We start from the raw sequence: 18,960 nt of genomic DNA on the forward strand, positions 1-18,960 counted from the left end.
TGGAAGGAAGAGTGAGGTTCTTAGGTTGGCCAAGCAGGTGGCCGAGCCCCACAACAGAGCTAGTCCATCACAGTCTTTGCAACGCGAACCCTCACTTTGCAAAGACAGCCTAGGACTTTCATGCAGTCCCACCCCAAACCTTTCCACTGCCGAGGAAACAATTTTGAGGTGGAAATTAATGGATGACTTGTGCAGTAAGCCCTCATGTTTGAACTTAAGGTCACGTCTGGAGCATCCAGGGAGATGTTGCCAAGCTGTGAGCACTACCTAAGTACTAGACTTTTAGGTGCACATGTGCGCACTTCAGATACTTTACTTAACCGAGTGTGTGTTGTGTTTGGCCAGGATCACTTGGAGAACTTGGGACTCCCTTCCATTATAATTAATGTATTTCATGACTTCTCACTACAGTTGGGAAAATGGAAGAAAAATAGACAGGTTGACATTCCCTTTTCACATTCCTCATTTGAAACTGGCTGGGATCGTGCAGCCAAAAGGAGTCATTATTTTGCTTGGCAGGTCTGCCGTAATTCTCACAACTTCCATTGGGTGATTAACAGGCGCAGCAAGGAAGCAAAACTGCACCCGGATGAAGGTGGAGGAAGGGTGTTTGTGTGTGCGCATTTCCCCAGGGCTGATGAGGCATGGTTTCTGGTTCTTGGCACAATGGGGTGCTTGGGAAGGTCCCCTGAACAACCGAAGAATAAGAGGGTGAAGTCTGAAAGAGCCCCAGGCCCCATGCCCAGCATCCTTCCATGCTCCCCTTTACAGTTTGTGGGACTTTTTCTTCCACAGGGTGGCTTTGGCCGAAGGGGACCCCCTGGAGTTAAGGTGAGCCTTATGGAGTGCCCTCGGGAGACTCTTCAAACAGCCCAGATGCAGCCTAGTCCAGGAATAAAAAATGCTCTCTCCTGTGAACCCAGAGCTTTGGAGACAGATCTCAATCAATGTAGAAAGTTTATTTTGCCAAGGTGACACAGCCTTGGGAGGTCCTGATGACACGTGGCCAAGGTGTGGGGGCACAGCTTGGTTTTATACATTTTCGGGAGACATAAGACATGAATCGGTATGTGTGAGATGTACATTGGTTCCGTCCAAAAGGTGGGACACCTCGAGGCAGGGAAGGGGGCTTCCAGGTCATAGGTGGATAAGAGACAAAAGGTTGCATTCTTTTGAGTCTCTGATTAGCCTTTCACTGAATACAGTTTACAGGAACTGTAAACTCACTTTTGCCTTAGTTAGGCTTAGTGAGAAATAGGGCTGAGGAAGCAATTGGATATGTCTTTGTCTTCCGTGAGCAGAGGGATGACTTTCAGTTCTGTCTGTCCCTTGTCCACAAGGAATTTCTCTAGGGGCAGATTGTGAGGGAGGTATGCAGCTTAAAACAAAAACAAAAACAAAAAACTTTGTAGCTGTCTTATTAGGAATACAATGGGAGACAGTTCTGTCCAATGCAGTTCCCAGCTTGACCTTTTCTTTGGCTTAGTAATTTTGGGGTTCTGAGATTTATTTTTCTTTTATCCTCCTTGGGCTGTCACAGCTCCTGAGGCTCTTTTGTCCATCTCCTTAAACTTAGCCACATCTGCAGAGTCTAGAGAACATGGCACCCAGTGGGGACTGGGGGCCTAAGCACAGGAAACACGATTGAGGCGGTAGAGTCCGGGTGGGCGTCTCTTCCAGAACATGCCCACTTATCTGGCCGTCAGCAACCTGCAGCTTCCTGGGGTCTCGGTCCTCTGCTTCAGGTCTGAATGTCCCTTGTTTCACAAAGCTATCTGAGGAGAGGTGAGGCAGGAGTGAGAAGCAATTGTGGAAGTGCAGGGAGACAGCTGGCTCCTGTGTTCAGTGTCTCGCCCTGGGGTTACCGCTTTGATCATCTGTAACCCCTGGAAGAGCTGAGTTTTCCCTGGTTGCTTTCCAAGTCCCCGGCCCAGAAATGACTGTAGAGCAAAGAGCTGACGTTGACAGGAACCATCCTGACTCCTCCCTGCATCTTCTCTTATTCCAAAGGGCAACAAGGGCGGTCCAGGTCAGCCGGGCTTCGAGGGAGAGCAGGGGACCAGAGGTGCACAGGTGAGTGCTTCCTTGTGTGACTGTGTGCCCTCTGTATTTTCCCAAATACCCTGATAAATTATTTTTAAAAATGATTAGGTGGCATTTGTATCACAGACAGTTACCCATTTTAAAGTGAACAATCCAGTGGGATTTATTACTTCCACAATGCTGTGCAACCATCGCCTCTGTCTAGGTTCAAAACACAGTCTCGAACGGGATCCCATTGTCCTGAACAGTCACTCCGCATTGCCCTCCACCCCTAGTCCCTGGAAACTGTGAATCTCTCTATCTTTATGGATTTGCCTGCTCTGGACATTTTGTGTAAATGGAATCATTTACTAGGCGGCCTTGTGTGTGTGGCTTCATGGAGCATCACATTCCTGAGATTCATCCACATTGCAGCACATATAAGCGCTTCATTCCTTTTCGCGGTGGAGGGATACATACTCTGCTGTGTGGCTACAGCACACTTTGTTTATCCACTCATTGGTTGATGGACATTTGGGTTGTTTCCACCTTCTGGAGATTATGAATGATGCTTCTGTGAAGATTCTTGTACAAGTTTCTGTTTGAATGCTTGTTGCTTGTATACATTTTAAGCTAACTTGCCTATTCACATTCTGGATTGAGGCAGCTGCTGCTGCAGCTAAAATAGGAGAAATGTGGGTTTTGGAGGCCTTTTCTGGCCGGCAGAAGTGAGGCTCCAAGCCCTGTGGAATGGGCAGATGTCATGCAGAGGCTTCTCATGGAGAGTCACCTCATTAGCACTCACAATGGCCTTTTCCTTCCCCAGGGCCCACCTGGTCCTGCTGGTCCTCCAGGCCTGATAGGAGAACAAGGCATCTCTGGACCTCGGGTAAGCCTGTCCTAATACCACTCCCCTCTCTAGCTGAACAGAGGGCACCTGCCAAGCAGGCTGGGCGTTTCTTGGATGATGCTATTGTAGACAGACCTCCCATTAGCTCTCCTCTTTGGCAACACAGACCCTAGATTTAACCTCAGGCCATGCAGTGACTGGCTACTTCACCCCAAGGAAGTAAGAGTTTCTGTTTTTTGGTGCTCAATTCTGCTTTTAAGGGGGCCTTTAAGTCTCAATTCTGCTCCTTCCAAGTGTAGGTCCTGAGTGGAAATCAGGGGATGTGCCTAAGGATGGAATCGTGGAAAATCTGAACCTCCCAAAATTCTTAGATTAGGCAAAATCCCTAGAGATAGGGCTGGTGCTCAAGTATTTTGTATAGTGAGTGTCTCAAGTTCACGCTTGAGTTCAGCACAGAAGACGTTCCTTAAACTTGCTGTGACTGCGGAGGTTGTCCCGCATTGCAGCTTTCAGCCGCGATGAGCAGAGACACATTGCCATCGCTGGGCTAGGATCAGGTGTCATGAAACTGCATGGTCAGGTTTCCCTCATGGCTGAGATGATACTGAGGGAGGCATCCTATCATTTGTTACCAAAAAATGACCAATAAACTGGCAACAAGATCAATATGTTTCTACATAAATGCGCAAAAATATTTTACAGTGGAAGTGGGAAGGAACTTGCTTAGAAAGTCCTTCTCTAGCTTGAAAGCTGATAAATATGTATTTTTAGAGTTTTTTTAAAATAAAAAAACATTTACTTCAAATTAATCAATAACTTAAGATGGTATAGATGCAAAGCTGTGCAAATAGCTATCCAATAGTTCCAGAAACATTTATTCATTTGCACTTTTTCATCATCTATTTTAGGTTATTTCTGGGCTGGGTAGACTGCACCACATTCTGAGAGTTAATTTGATTCATCAGTTTACCCATTTACCGAACAGGCTTTAACACACCCATATGTACCAGGTGCTCATTGTGAGGGTGTGAAAAGGGACACAGAACACAGCCACATAAAATCTGGGAGCTTGTCATCCAGTCAGGAACCTAGGATAGGTACATTAACAACTGCAACATGCATTACTTTGTGAAAACTGGCACTGAGAGGTAATACTCGTATCTCAAATTTGCACATGCCATTTTTGTGCATGTTTATATTTGAGTCTGTAGCCCTGTGCTGAGAGCTGAGTGCTTGGGATTTGCAGGCGGGACAGGCCCCATGCCCCTCGGGGGCTCTGACCTCCATGCAGGGGTGAGTCAGGTTTCAGAGACAACTTTGCTTGCATGGTTGACCATTTGACTGACACATGCGTCCCCTTCTGCTCCAGGGAAGCGGAGGTGCCGCCGGTGCTCCTGGAGAACGTGGCAGAGCGGGTCCCTTGGGAAGAAAGGTAGGTCTTGAGAAAGGTAGCGCTTTCCTGAGGACAGGGGCCAGCCAGGCGCGCACACCTTCTCTCCCTCTTTTGCCTGTCTGTCTGTCCCTCCTCTTCAGTACTGCTGGTTCCCACTCCAGCCCCCCCTGTTGATCACTGGCTTGGCCAGTGGGATCATTGTCCCCCAACAATCGCCACCATAATCGCCACTACCATCTCTGCCACCAACCACCCCCGCTCAGAGGGCTGGCTTTCTCCTGGCCACAGCCCTCCATCAATTGGTGGGTTATCTGCTCCTCCTTTGCTTGCTTTGTGCCAATAGGGCAGCCTACTCTAAGCCATCAGCAGCCGGGCAGTGCATGGCACAGCTACAGTATAATATGGAACAAGCAGTCTTTAAACATGGGCAGTGCATGTACAGCAGCTCAGCTAATCACATTTAGATCATCCGAGAGACCTGACCCTGACTGTTCTGATAACAGCAAGTCTGCTCTGTGAAGCTGCCCGAGAACCTCCTTTCTCTCAGCTTTGAGATAAATTAAAATTTGTCATAACCAATCTGAAAAGACTGCATGTTTTCTGTCAATGAAATGAGTTCCTGTGAATCCATGGCGGTCTGCCTGGAGGGTGGTGTTGGGTTTTACGCCGGACTCAATGCCCCCTTCTCCCAGCTGTTACTCTCTCTTCTCATCAGCCTGGCCCCCATGCCACGCTGGTGGAAAGGACGAAAACAAACCTTCCTGGATTCTTTTCCAGGCTCCAAGGACAACTTTTCATGTGTTGTATTTTAAAAGAATTATTTCTTTAAAAATTGTTTTTGTATTTGAGTGACTGCACTCAAATACATTTCTAAATTGCACATGAATGTTGCAATTTAGGAAATAATTTTACTAAAATCTCAAAGGTAAAGTCAGCAGGTTGCAGCCCGCTTATCTAGAGCAAAAGCAGGGCTTGGCATCCCAGCATAAGCCGGCCTCAGGCCACAGGGTCTCAGTTGTGTTTCTCATGTCTAGGGTGAGCCCGGAGAGCCAGGACCAAAAGGAGGAATCGGGACCCGTGGCCCTCGTGGGGAGACGGTAAGGTCACAGCACACTTGGGGCCAGGCTGTTGCCAGCTCTTTGCTGGAAGGTGCAGGAAGCCAGGAGAGGGTTCCAAATAGAGATAAGCCTTGCTTCTTGTATTATTGGGGATACAGCTGCAAATAGTGAAACTTGCAGCTTATCCACAGCAAATTAATTTAACAAATTTTATTGGCAGGGGTAGAGAGGTGGGGTGGGCAGCGGGTAGAGACATTGTTTTCCTCTGTGTTTTTCCTGATACAAGGGAATGTAGAGGCTAATGAAGCTTAAACCACCTTCAAATGCTTTGCAGCATAACTAGATGAAGCTTTTCTGCAAAGAATTAAATGTCTTTTGAGTTAAAATGGAATTGGATTTGATTAGGCCTCAATCCAGATTGAAACAATTTCTTTTGAGTGAGACATCTTAGGAATAGAAATTATTACCTCAGTAACTCATTTTTTGAATGCTATTTAAAAACATCCCAACAACTCACCAACAATAATTTTGTAATGTATATTTCTACATTACAAAAGAATAAAGAAATCTACATTCCATTGTGATTTTTTTCCAAAATGAGTCATGACACCTAAACACTTAATCTCAAGTTTTAAAATATTTTTCTTTCTTGCATTTTTTTCTATTCAAGTAACTAAAGTTTAATAACAAATCTGTTTGTATTACTGTTAGTCTCAGAAGCACAGGGACTTTCAAGTCTATTCAAACTATTGAAGGAAATCTTTTCCTGATTCTGTCTCCATTACTTTGGGCCAGCAGGAATCTAGTTGTTGATATCTGTTTAAAACTGTAAATTAACTAAGTGGCAAGCTCCTACATATTTTAGAGGTAGTAATGAATAATTCACATAGTTCTTCTGATTCTTTTGGAATAATTAATGATGCCCAGTTCTGAATGCTACACATGAGAGAGCAACAGGAACAGATCTGGGCATGCTGGGGGAGGTGTTGGAAAGGAGGGAGCCTAGGGGTGATGGCTTGGAAAGACGTGAAGGGGTATGGGGAGGGGGAATATGACCTGGCCCTGAGAGATGGAGTTCAGTGTTCTTGTTTTGAAGTAGAATCAAAGACTCACGGATGCATAGAATTGAGGGATCTTGATGATTCATCAAGAATTCCTGTCAATTCTAAGATTCCAGGGGTTGATGAGTCTTATATTCTACATCCAAACAGAATCTTTACAGAAAGCTACCAGCAGCCCGTTCTATGTGAGTCTGCCAGCACCATTTTGCTATGGGAGTCCTTTGAGCCCACCGCCTGCAGGAATGGTCTTGTTCACACTTGGATGGGACTGGAGCAAGTGTTCCTACTCCTGCACCTTAGTCTGGAAACACATCAGGAGCCCAAGGATCCACTTCTCAGGGCAGCAGCAGGGCAGAGACGGTGGTTATGGTGTGACAGACATGGCGACTGGCAGTAACATCTCTTTCCTACTCTTAGGGAGATGATGGGAGAGACAGAGTTGGCAGCGAAGGACGCAGGGGCAAAAAAGTACGTATCTGCCAAGGATTCTCCAAGGACAACTTCTGATGTGTTGCATTTTAAAAGAATTATTTCTTTAAAAATTGTTTTTGTGTTTGAGTGACTGTTTTGATGACTCTGCAGACGTTTCCTTCTTTCAAGGTCAATTTATTTTAGATGAATTTAAATTATAACCAAGTATTTAAATAATGATTTATCTTTTATAGGGAGAAAGGGGATTCCCTGGATACCCAGGACCAAAGGTAAATAATCCTTGGCCAGTGAAGCATCATCATGATTTTGGGATTACTCTGTTATGTCCATGGACTGAGAATCAGATTATCTTGGCGTTAGTCTTGGGTCAGCCACTCAGTTAACTGGGCTACCCTAAGAAAGACCTGTCCTTCCCTAAAGCACTCTCTCATCTGTCAAGTGGAGGTGACAGTACTTACTTTTCCTGATGCTTATGAGATTTTAATAGCACACTGCAATCAAAGTACTCTGTAAGCTGTGAAATGCTATAACCTATATGATAGCATCATGACCAATTAAGTAAATGAAGATTTATCTGTAAATACCACAAATATACTAGCAAACCACTGGCAAAGTGAATCAAAGCTAACCACTTGGCTGCCCTTGAAAATGTGGCTCACACGTTCCCTGGAGGTCCCACCCCAGGGACCCTCAGTGAGATATTCTGTTCCAGACCTTACTGTGCCACTTCATGGCTTTCTTCCCAGGGTAACCCCGGCCAGCCTGGGCTAGATGGAGCACCAGGACCCAAAGGCATCAGAGGCCGAAGGGTAAGTTTGCCTGGGCCTTGGCTGCAGGTGGGGAATGAGAATGTATATTGCAGTGTGATTCACTGCTAAGGCCTTTGACAATTATCCTTCTTCAATTGCACCCTGCCAGGGATAGTACAGGGTGGAAGGAAGGGAATCTGAACCCCAGACCAATGTCCTCAGGGCGCCGCCATGGCTGTGGTCCATGGCTGTCCTCCTGCAACTCCCCTCCAGGGTCGCCAGCCCAGCTCATTCCAGGCACAGCACCCACCTACTCTCTCAAGTCTCATTATGGGTGACTGGGAAATCTGTGCCATCACTTTGGGCCATATCCACTGAGACAGCCAGGCAGTGGGAGTGAATGAGGCATGGAAACTGCTTCCGAAGGCTCTGGGCTTGCAAGCAAGCCAGGCCAAGGCCATGGGCTCAGCTTACTGGTTCTGAGACTCCTCTTCCTTAAGCTGCTTTTGGCCCTGATAGCTCTGTTCGTTTTATTCGTGTGTGTGTGTGTGTGCGTGTGTGTGTGACAGAGACAGAGAGAGAGAGACAAGGTCTCACTCTATTGCCAAGATCTCGCTCTGTCACCCAGGCTGGAGTGCAGTGGCGCCATCTTGGCTCACTGTAACCTCTATCTCTTGGGATCAAGCGATCCACCCACCTCTGCCTCCCAAAGTGCTGGGATTACAGGCACGAGACACCACACTTGGCCAGATTACTCTTTTCAATGGATGTTTACTCACCCTCCTAAAATGGCAGAGTCCTCAATTAGCAAATCATGGCCTAGATCTTAGTAAATGTTGCTAACAGTTATTTTTGGCTTGAAATATAGTTAGAAAAGAATCATAATTATCCTGTTAATTTGATCACTGAAGACAGTCAAACTAGATCATTTAATACCCAAAAGAACTTTAAACATTCGTTGATTACACTGAACAAATTATCTCATTCATTGTCCGTTACCTATTCTCCTGGGGGTCCGTAGTAATCCTATTAATGGTTCTTGGGAAAGCATCTGTCTTACCTCAGCCTGGCAAAGAACATAATCCCTCCGTAGTTGATGGGGGGCTCTCATTGGCTTTGTTGAGGTTGCTTGTCCCTAAATTTGAATTTAAGAGACAATTTTAACTCCCTTAAAGTGAGGTTTCTCATGGTGGTGGAGTCCCTTGAGTTAGGTCACTTTTACCACCCTTCAAACTATAGGAGCCTTAAAGTTTCCACTTTCTGACACAATTGAACAATGTTAGTTCTGTTCCCTCTAGGGAAATTCAGGACCTCCAGGGATAGTTGGACAGAAGGGAGACCCGGGCTACCCAGGACCAGCTGTAAGTATTTATCCAGTTCTGATGCAGCCACCTGGAGCTGGGTGCTTTACACGCAGTCCCTGGAAACTTCCCAGCATCTCCTTTGCTCACCAGAGAGTGTGCTGTGCTTGCATTTGCTTGGTTGTCAAACCACTTCCTTTCTCACATCATGATGCAGCAAAGAGATTTTGCGTTTTAGAATAACAAGAAACTTTAAATATAGCTTTCACTGTATATATTCTGTCATCTAGGGAGTATTGTAATTTGCCTTTACAGTTTCCTGGGATAGGTGCTTTTGAGGTTTGTATAGAGGAGAAACCAAAGAGGGAAAATCTAAATACCTTTTGCTTGCATCTTGTAGAAGCTGTACAATTATGCTAGGTCTTGGTTGGCGATGCTTCCCTTGGTCCATGAAATCTGGAGGGTAAAGTCTACTAGTTATGCCGCCATCAGGAGCCAGGAGGGCATCCTCCCACAGACCTTCCAAACCTCTTTATTGCTAATACCTTTGTTTCCTTATTTGAACTTCTCCCTATATTGACCTTTAATATTGAAATTGATAAGTAAAAAAAAAAAAAAATGGAAAAGATAATTCAGGAGTTGGAAAATCATTCCTAGAAGGAAAGGTCCAGGGCTTAGTTTGGTTGGATTAGGGAAAAGAAGGCTGGTCAGGTGGGTCCGATTGCTGTCTTTAAATGAATAAAGTGTTGGGGGGAGCATGTTAAGCCCATTCCTACAGACCAAGCAGGCAGAAATAGCCCCCTGGAAAGACACCTAATGGCCCGCGAGATACCTGCTGGGCTGTCAGAGTAGTGAGGTTTAGGGATGGGACGCTGAGGGCTGCCTCGAGTCAGTCCCTGGAGCTCCTCGGGGTAGAATTCAGCTGAGATGCGTTAGACATGGAGGGGACCAGGACAGCTCAATGACCCCTCACTGCCCCTTTGGCAGGGGTGGTATGCCAAGGAGGTGTGTGAAAGGGAGCTCTTTTCTCAAGAGAAGGAAAATCTAGACCCAAGCTCACATGTGTGCTTTACATGGATTGGTGGTGAGCTTCCTGGTTTCAGGGCGTGAGACTATTTCAAAAGTCAAATGACCTCCCAGGGAAACACATTTGCCCTAAGAATCTTCCCTCTTACCTTGCAAGGGATAAAGTCAGGTGTGTAGGGAGGGGCTGTAAACAATCAAGGTTATCCAGGAGCCCCTTTGTCTTGCTCTGCGTGTTTTTGGGCGCCAAAGACTGTTTTTTTTTTCTTTTTTTCTTTTTTTTTGAATTCCACATCTGCTGTGGCTCTCAGCTGTTCGTTCCTTGGTTTTACAGGGTCCCAAGGGCAATAGAGGCGACTCCATCGATGTAAGTTACATGTGTCCAGAATGACTCATTGCCTCGTGAGCCTTTGATTTGCTCTCTTTACATATTCTTTTATTTTCTTTTAAAGCAATGCGCCCTCATCCAAAGCATCAAAGATAAATGTCGTAAGTACATGATTTTCTGTCTGACAACGTATATTTTCACATTAGAAATTTTCTCATGGTAGAGTGATCTCTCACCTTTTCTTCTCTTTGCTTCCTTTCTAGCTTGCTGCTATGGTAAGTTGATTTTGGTGACTTTCTCCTGAGGAAAGGAAGCCTCCCTTTTGTAGTAAGTATGGCTTATCTTTAACCTTCCACCCTCCACTTTCCGCAGGACCCCTGGAGTGTCCTGTCTTCCCGACAGAACTAGCCTTTGCTTTAGACACCTCTGAGGGGGTCACCCAAGACACGTTCAGCAGGATGCGGGATGTGGTCTTGAGTATCGTGAATGACCTGACCATTGCTGAGAGCAACTGCCCACGGGGGGCGCGGGTGGCCGTGGTCACCTACAACAACGAGGTGACCACGGAGATCCGGTTTGCTGACTCCAAGAAGAAGTCGGTTCTCCTGGACAAGATTAAGAACCTGCAGGTGGCTCTGACATCCAAACAGCAGAGCCTGGAGACGGCCATGTCATTCGTGGCCAGAAACACATTTAAGCGTGTGAGGAATGGATTCCTAATGAGGAAAGTGGCTGTTTTCTTCAGCAACAGGCCTACAAGAGCATCCCCACAGCTTGGAGAGGCTGTGCTCAAGCTCTCAGATGCGGGGATCACCCCCTTGTTCCTTACGAGCCAGGAGGACCGGCAGCTCATCAACGCTTTGCAGGTCTGTGCTCTGTGGGTGCTGTTGGCTTCTTCCTTTCTTCTGGGGCTCTGAGAAGGTTCTCAAACATGTCCATGCTCCTGGGTGGCTTTATGCCCCATAGCTTCTAAAAGGCCCCCAATGGGGCCATCCACCTGAGAACTTCTATTGTGAGATCGCCGGGACAGCCCTGGGGCTGCAGCACTGCAGGGATGCCCACATGCCTGTAGAACTGCCCCCAGGTCCTTCCTCACACGTTGACAGCTCCTGCCAGTTAGTGCTAGTGTCCGTGACACTCCCTGTCTACTAATAAGGTGGTGTGACTTGTTTGCTTTATTTGTGAGGACCTGGACATTTGGATCAGTCCTGGCTCCTTCCAAGATGGCCCCACGTGCCCACTCTGAGCTGTGTCTTACTGTGTACTGGGCATTTGCTTCCCATCACCAGCTGGTGCGGTTTGTATCATCAGTCTCACCTCATGGATAAGAAGACCCTGCTGGTAGTGAGGTGCTCATGAGAGGCTGGGACCCTAGTCCATTAGACTCTGAAACCCATGTACTGATGACACCCATTCCACTCTGTCCCAATCAGCCCTGAAGGTGAATATCCAGGGTGGCCCTGGAGGTCTGTAGTCTCTTAGTGAAATCCCCAAAACCATGCAGACTGAGCATCCACAATCTACATCACTGTGCAAAGCTTTCTTCAGCCAGGCCCCAAGGGTCATCCCACAGAGGGGCCAAGTGTCACTTGTAATCTGATTAAATAACGGGTTTAATTGGTATTTTTTTCTTTTTTTGTGATGGAGTCTCATTCTGTTAACCAGTCTGGAGTACAATGGCATGATCTCGGCTCACTGCAGCCTCTGCCTCCTGGGTTCAAGTGATACTCTTGCCTCAGCCTCCTGAGTAGCTGGGATTACAGGTGCCTGCCACTATGCCTGGCTAATTTTTTGTATTATTATTTTTTTTTAGTAGAGATGGGGTTTCACCATGTTGGTTAGGCTGGTCTTGAACTCTTAACCTCGTGATCCGCCCATCTTGGCCTCCCAAAGTGCTGGGATTATAGGTGTGGGCCACCGTGCCTGGCCGACACCAAAAAAATTAATATTTATTTGGTGCATTTTTGGTGGTACTGTTCAAGAGAGATGGGTGATGGGTAGGAAGGAGTCCAGCCAGGAGTCAGGAGGCCTTGGCCTGGTTCCACCTCCCCGCACATTTAAGGTAACGTGCATGCCACTTAGCTTCCCTGGGTCTCAGATTTGTCACCTGTAAGATGAGGCTGGGGCAAGATGATTGCTAATGTCTTTCCTTCCACATTGAATAGTCTATGCTTTTACCACAGCCTGTGTCAGCAAAAGATATTGGGTCTTCACTGCCGCTTCTCAGTGCTCATTCTGCTGAACACAGGGTGATTCGAGCACAGAATGCTGGGCTTGGGAATCCAGTGTTGAAGTTGGGCTACTGGCTGTGTGCTCTCGTGTGTGGGGTTTGTTCACATAAATCTGTCCTTGTGTGAGCTGAGGGACCCAGAACCACATGAGTTTCTTAGCATGGTTTCAGCAAGATCAAAAAAATTATTCATTCATTAATTATTCACCCAGTCCTTCATTCAAACTAGCTATTTGTTAAATGAGTAACTGCTAATCACGTGCCAGGTGCTGTGATAGACAGGACTCTTTGCACCCACTGGGAGTGATTTGTTACTTGCTTTTACTACGCCTGAGAGGGTGGGGAAGGGATGGTGCTCCCATGTTGTTGCTAAACATAATGGTAAGATTAAGTTCCTACTATTTACTGGAGAATACACCAGGTGCTAACATTTATCATCTAATTTAACCCTCCAAATGACACCATTAGGAAAGTATTGTTACCCCCCACCATTTTATAGCTGAGAAAAACTGAACCCACTTTGAACAGGATATGAACTCCAGCTTACCCCATTGAATAAAACCTATGTTTTTCTATTACACTCAGAGCCTAACCCCACCTCCAAATGAGAAGATATTCTCAATACTGCCCTATTGGGAAGTTAGTCTATTTTACTGATGTGGCTTTGATTTACTCCTCTGCCGTATTTTCAGATATTACTGATCATGTAAGCCCCTATCAAAATTGTTCTTTTGTTTAAACCAGATCAATAACACAGCAGTGGGCCATGCGCTTGTCCTGCCTGCAAGGAGAGACCTCACAGACTTCCTGAAGAATGTCCTCACATGCCATGTTTGCTTGGGTAAGCTGTTTCTCTAACAGGAAAATCTGTTCAGCTGCAATTGCAAAACCTAATATCCACAGAAGAGTGTCTGAGGGAATAATTATGATCTGTAAAAAGAGCTTGAGTCCAGTTGATTCACAAAGCTCCTATTTGCCATTGTAAATACTGCTGTAGCAGTTTCTATATTAGAGTGGACCTCGGTCAGGCGTGGTGGCTCACGCCCATAATCCCAGCACATTGGGAGGCTGAGCAGGGTGAATCGCAGGGTCAAGAGATTGAGACCATCCTGGCCAACATGGTGAAATCCCCTCTCTACTAAAAATGCAAAAATTAGCTGGGCATGGTGGCTTTCACCTGTAGTCCCAGCTAATTGGGAGCCTGAGGCAGGAGAATTGCTTTAAACTGGGAGGTGGAAGTTGCAGTCAGCTTGGCTCTCTTGATCTTGATCATACCACTGCACTCCAGCCTGGCTGACAGAGTGAGACTCTGTGTCAAAAAAAAAAAAAAAAAAAAAAAGAGGACCTCCCAAAACAGAGCTTCTCTTTGATGGGGGATAATTCATTTTATAGATAACAAAGGAGGAGGTGGGTTCTGCTTAACTTTTGATGTTAGATCCTAGAATGAAAATATTTGGCTCTAGTGACATCTACCACATATTTCTTTAATGAGTGGCAAAGAAGTAAGATAATTTTTGTTTTCTTTTAAAAATGTCAGTACCATGGTATACTACAAAGGTTTTAGGTTACTGAATTGTTTCATCTACTAAGTATTAGGTGATGGAAACTGAAATCTGGCGGTAATCAAGGCAGCAAGATGTAAATTGGTTTTGATCTTCTATGACCGTTTTAATCACCCAAGTCTCCCAGCAGATTGATGAGCGGCATATCCCGCTGTGGGTGTCACAGAATAAATGGGCTGCCATGCTTCTTTCTAGACATCTGCAACATCGACCCAACCTGTGGATTTGGCAGTTGGAGGCCTTCCTTCAGGGACAGGAGAGCGGCGGGGAGCGATGTGGACATCGACATGGCTTTCATCTTAGACAGTGCGGAGACCACCAGCCTGTTCCAGTTCAGTGAGATGAAGAAGTACATAGCGTACCTGATCAGACAACTGGACATAAGCCCAGACCCCAAGGCCTCCCAGCACTTTACCAGAGTGGCCGTTGTGCAGCACGCGCCCTATGAGTCCGTGGGCGATGCCAGCGTGCCACCTGTGAAGGTGGAATTCTCCCTGACTGACTATGGCTCCAAGGAGAAGCTGCTGGACTTCCTCAGCAGGGGAATGACACAGCTGCAGGGAACCAGGGCCTTGGGCAGTGCCATTGAGTACACCATAGAGAACGTTTTCAAAAGTGCCCCAAACCCGCGCGACCTGAAAATCGTGGTCCTGATGCTGACGGGCGAGGTGCAGGAGCAGCAGCTGGAGGAGGCCCAGAAAGTCATCTTGCAGGCCAAATGCCAGGGCTACTTCTTTGTGGTTCTGGGCATTGGCAGGAAGGTGAATGTCAAGGAGGTATACACCTTCGCCAGTGAGCCAAACGATGTCTTCTTCAAGTTAGTGGACAAGTCCACCGAGCTGAGCGAGGAGCCTTTGATGCGCTTTGGGAGGCTGTTGCCATCCTTCATCAGCAGTAAGTCCTGCGTTGCACAGTGTGTTCCTTGGCCTGGCTTTATGCTTGGACCAGGAGGAGTAGGGGAACAGTCATGGAAAAGACAACCAATGTGTTGACATGAACAGGTTCATTCATTTAACAAACATGTATCGACACCTGCCATATGCTGGAAATGCTTTTAGGAGCCAGATTCAGCAGGGAACACGCAGACAGAATCCTTGTTCTCATCGATTCATCTATTCCACCACGTTTGACTGAGCATTACCTCTCCATCAGGCACTCTTGGTGTCCTTAACAGTTCACAAGTGGGTGGGCAAATGGATCAAATACACATTTGTTATGCATGATATAACATGCTGGCATGTTGCAAGGGAAGTTATTTCTGTTGGGGGCACCAGGGAAAGGTTCTAGAAAGAGTTGCTTTGATGTGAGCTTAGCCACCAGCCCCATGCTTGGAGACCACTGGGCTTTTGCTCATGTGGCTTTCCCGCCCTGGAATGCTCTCCACCATACTTTAGCAGAAAACCCATATTTATCGTCAAAGCTCATTTCCAATGGCTTCTGCTCACCGTGGTGGCTCCCGCTCCCAAGGCCTGCTCATGGTTAATCTGGACACCCTACTTAGGGCATCTATTACCTGGCCTGTTGATCATTTGTCTGTGGGTCTGTGGTCCCCTACACTGCCCCTTGAGAACCTGCATATAGTGGGCAGCCCAGTGTCAGTATAGGCAAGGTTTGGCACAAATGAGGGCGATTTGTAAAGTATAAATAAACATGTATATATGGAAAGTTTATTATTTAAGGGAAAGTTGAGGTCTATGAAAACAATATTCACGTTTGTGAAGGTCTGGCCCCCAAAAGTTCAGGGAAAAATGTGAAGCAAAGGGAAACCAGCAGGTTCACCCACGGGCCACCATTTCTGTCATCCAAATATGAAAAACAAAAGCTTTGTTCAACAAAGCACTGAGAAAATATGAAGAGCAGTTGGATTATAATCTGATGTTCAAGACTCTAGAAGTTGTTAAACTCTTCACTAGATTTTTCTTCTATCCCTGTCTTCTTTCTCACATTGAATAAATGTATCTTTAACTTAATCACCCAAATATTGCCAAATAGAACATATTGGCTTACCATGTTTTACGGCTCAAATGCCATCATACTTAATGTTTAAAATCATTGGACATGGTTTGTCTGATACAATTAGTTCAACAGTAATTATGGGTGAAATAAATGTTATGCGATTCATTTAACTTGTTGACAGTTTAATTTTAATTTTCATGTTATTAGCATGCAGTTCAATTGTTTTCTCTCTTTTTCTTTAGGTGAAAATGCTTTTTACTTGTCCCCAGATAGCAAGAAACAGTGTGATTGGTTTCAAGGGGACCAACCAAAAAAGAATCTTGTGAAGTATGGTCACAAACAAGTGTAAGTGATTATAATTATTCTCTTAAAAACTGTGGTGCTGCAGGGAATGCACAGGTCCTCCAGCCAACTCCTAACTTTATGGGATGAGGACACTGAAATTCAGAAAATGTGACTTCCAAAAGGTAATGTGGGTCATGTAATCTGTTTTATCAGTTAGCTGTTGCCGAGTAGCAAGCCACAAAACTGAGTGGCTTAAAACAGCAACCACTTATTTATTTATTTATTTAATTTAGAGATGGAGTCTTGCTGTGTTGCCCAGGCTGGAGTGCAGATGTGCAATGTTGGCTCACTGCAACCTCTGCCTCCTGGGTTCAAGCAAGTCTCGTGCCTCCGCCTCCTGAGTAGCTGGGACTACAGGTGCACGCCACCTTGCCTGGCTAATTTTTGTATTTTTTTCTCAGTAGAGATGGGGTTTCACCATGTTGTCCAGGCTGGTCTCAAACTCCCGACCTCAAATGATCTGCCTGCCTCAGCCTCCCAAAGTGCTGGGATTATAGGCATGAGCCACTGTGCCTGGCCAACAACCACTGATTTAATTTGCAATTCTGTGGGTTAGCAATTTTTGTCTGGGCTCAACTGGGTGGTTCTTCTGTTTTCTACTTGGCTCCCTTAAATGTCTGTGGTCAGCTGCTTGTCAGCTATAGAGCTGCTGGTGTAGAATGGTCTCAGCTGAGCTAGCTCATCTCTGCTCCATGTGGTCTCTCATCCTCAGCAGGCTAGCCTGGGTTTGTTCACAAGGTGACCTGGCAGGGCTCCCTGAGGGAAGACAGAAGTGTGTAAAGCCTCCTGTGACCTAGGTTAGAACAGGCACACTGTTAGATCTGCCACATTCTACTGGCCAAAGCATGCCCAAAGGCTAACCTAGATTTAAGGGTGGAAAACTAGGCTTGATGGAAGGACTTGCCACATTACATTGTAAAGGGCATGGGCACAGGGAAGGTAGATAATTGGGACCATATGTCCAAACAAGCTACCGTAGCTGGTGTGAAATGATTACATAAAAGAAGGATTGGTTACATCAAAAAATGGACTCCACATCTTCTTAAAATGATTAATGCTGTAATAACAAGTAATGATGGTAGTAATAGGAAGCCATGTGCATATTCTGCTTGAAGACAGAGCAGAGGGATGGAAATGAGTAGGACTGTGGCACCCGTGCTGATGCTGCTGCCTGGCTTGTGTGCTATGGCTCATGCCCTGCTCCATCTTGGGTGCCAACCCTAGGAGCAAAGAGGGCAGTGGGGCCATGTGACAGAGGGCTAGCTGGGGTGATTCAGCTGCAGAACTGGGCTCCTGTAGTGTGTCAGGAATGTGTGCTTCTCAAGAGAATGTCACAGTGTGCCATGCTTTGGAGGGAGGTGCAGATTGATTCTGAACTTTGTATACAGATGAGATGTGAATTCAAATGATCCTCGGAAAATGGCTATCTGGCTTACTACTGGCTGACTGGCTGACTTTCAGAATGGGGAAAGAGCCCATCTCTTCCTACTGCAGACCTTTCTCTCTATCACCACTCAAGTCCTTCAGCTCTTCTCTTTATCCTCAGAAGGAGTGGCTTTAAATCTCAGCATGTGCTGGACACAGTGGCTCATGCCTGTAATCCCAGCACTTTGGAAGGCTGAGGCGGGTGGATCACGTGGTCAAGAGATTGAGAGCATCCTGGCCAACATGGTGAAACCTGTCTCTACTAAAAATACAAAAATTAGCCGGACATGGTGGTGGTCACCTGTAGTCCCAGCTACTCAGAAGGCTGAGGCAGGAGAATTTCTTGAACCGGGGAGGCAGAGGTTGCCGTGAACTGAGATCACACCACTGTACTCCAGTCCGGGCAACAAAGCGAGACTCCACCTTAAAAAAAAAAAAAAAAAAAAAAAAAAAAAGAATCTCAGCATAGTAAGAATGAATATCATTGCTAAGGCAACTGGGACCCTTATCATGGCACTGGATGCTTCATTTAGCTTCATAGCCTCTATTTTTCTAGGCTTTAATGATTCTTATTATTTCTCTGGAACATTCCCTAAAATTGGCTCAACCTTCTTATCTTTAGGAAAATAGAATGAATGAAGTAACCTAGTATTTGAAATCTTATGCTATCAGCTTGAAAATATATTAATACTTCCTAGGACATATAGGAAGATATGACTATAAAATAATACATTTTCATCTAAGATTGAGAAAGCTACGAAGTGTGGGTCCATGTCATTGCGTCTGTTTGATTAGGTTGCTCTTCTCTCTAGGGATTGGTAATAGATCAAGAAACTGTCAAGGAAAATACACATACACAAAAATTAAGACAAAAAATATATATACTCCCAATAATAAACCCTGGGAGCAATGTAATACTTGCTAACTTTATAATTTTCCAACTCAACATAGTATTTGATTGAGTGGATACTTTATTATAATAAAAGTAGCTAATTACTGATTTCATTTAATTTTTGGTGTTTGTTTTGGCTGGTTAATTGCTATAATGAGAATGTTGTTGGATAGTATTTACTATTGTCTCTTATTTTTTCTCTGCCTTTATTTTATAAATTGAAAGATGTTTTGTAGAACAATATAAGCTTCATTTTTAGTGATTCTATTTTTCAGTATACTGTTACGTATCTTTTTCGAGGGGGCACAAATCCTTAAGAGAAGGAATTTAATA

General features: G+C 45.5%; 1 protein-coding gene across 6 annotated transcripts in view; it reads left to right on the forward strand.

Moving 5' to 3' along the window:
* The window catches only part of COL6A3 (collagen type VI alpha 3 chain), a 90,118-nt gene that overhangs the window by 57,602 nt on the left and 13,556 nt on the right, over nt 1–18,960 (forward strand). For all 6 annotated transcript variants that reach the window (XM_032277827.1, XM_032277828.1, XM_032277822.1 and 3 more), the window contains 16 exons: nt 796–831; nt 2,011–2,073; nt 2,849–2,911; nt 4,242–4,304; nt 5,300–5,362; nt 6,802–6,852; nt 7,050–7,085; nt 7,563–7,625; nt 8,864–8,926; nt 10,224–10,256; nt 10,342–10,378; nt 10,481–10,492; nt 10,590–11,083; nt 13,192–13,288; nt 14,205–14,903; nt 16,208–16,310. In XM_032277827.1, the coding sequence (XP_032133718.1) occupies nt 796–831; nt 2,011–2,073; nt 2,849–2,911; nt 4,242–4,304; nt 5,300–5,362; nt 6,802–6,852; nt 7,050–7,085; nt 7,563–7,625; nt 8,864–8,926; nt 10,224–10,256; nt 10,342–10,378; nt 10,481–10,492; nt 10,590–11,083; nt 13,192–13,288; nt 14,205–14,903; nt 16,208–16,310 (1,976 nt within the window). The remainder of the gene's footprint in view (nt 1–795; nt 832–2,010; nt 2,074–2,848; nt 2,912–4,241; nt 4,305–5,299; nt 5,363–6,801; nt 6,853–7,049; nt 7,086–7,562; nt 7,626–8,863; nt 8,927–10,223; nt 10,257–10,341; nt 10,379–10,480; nt 10,493–10,589; nt 11,084–13,191; nt 13,289–14,204; nt 14,904–16,207; nt 16,311–18,960) is intronic.

The sequence above is a fragment of the Sapajus apella genome, unplaced genomic scaffold (genome assembly GCF_009761245.1).
Source record: "Sapajus apella isolate SASKATOON/1434 unplaced genomic scaffold, GSC_monkey_1.0 scaffold10, whole genome shotgun sequence".
In the NCBI taxonomy this organism is placed as follows: Eukaryota; Metazoa; Chordata; class Mammalia; order Primates; family Cebidae; genus Sapajus; species Sapajus apella.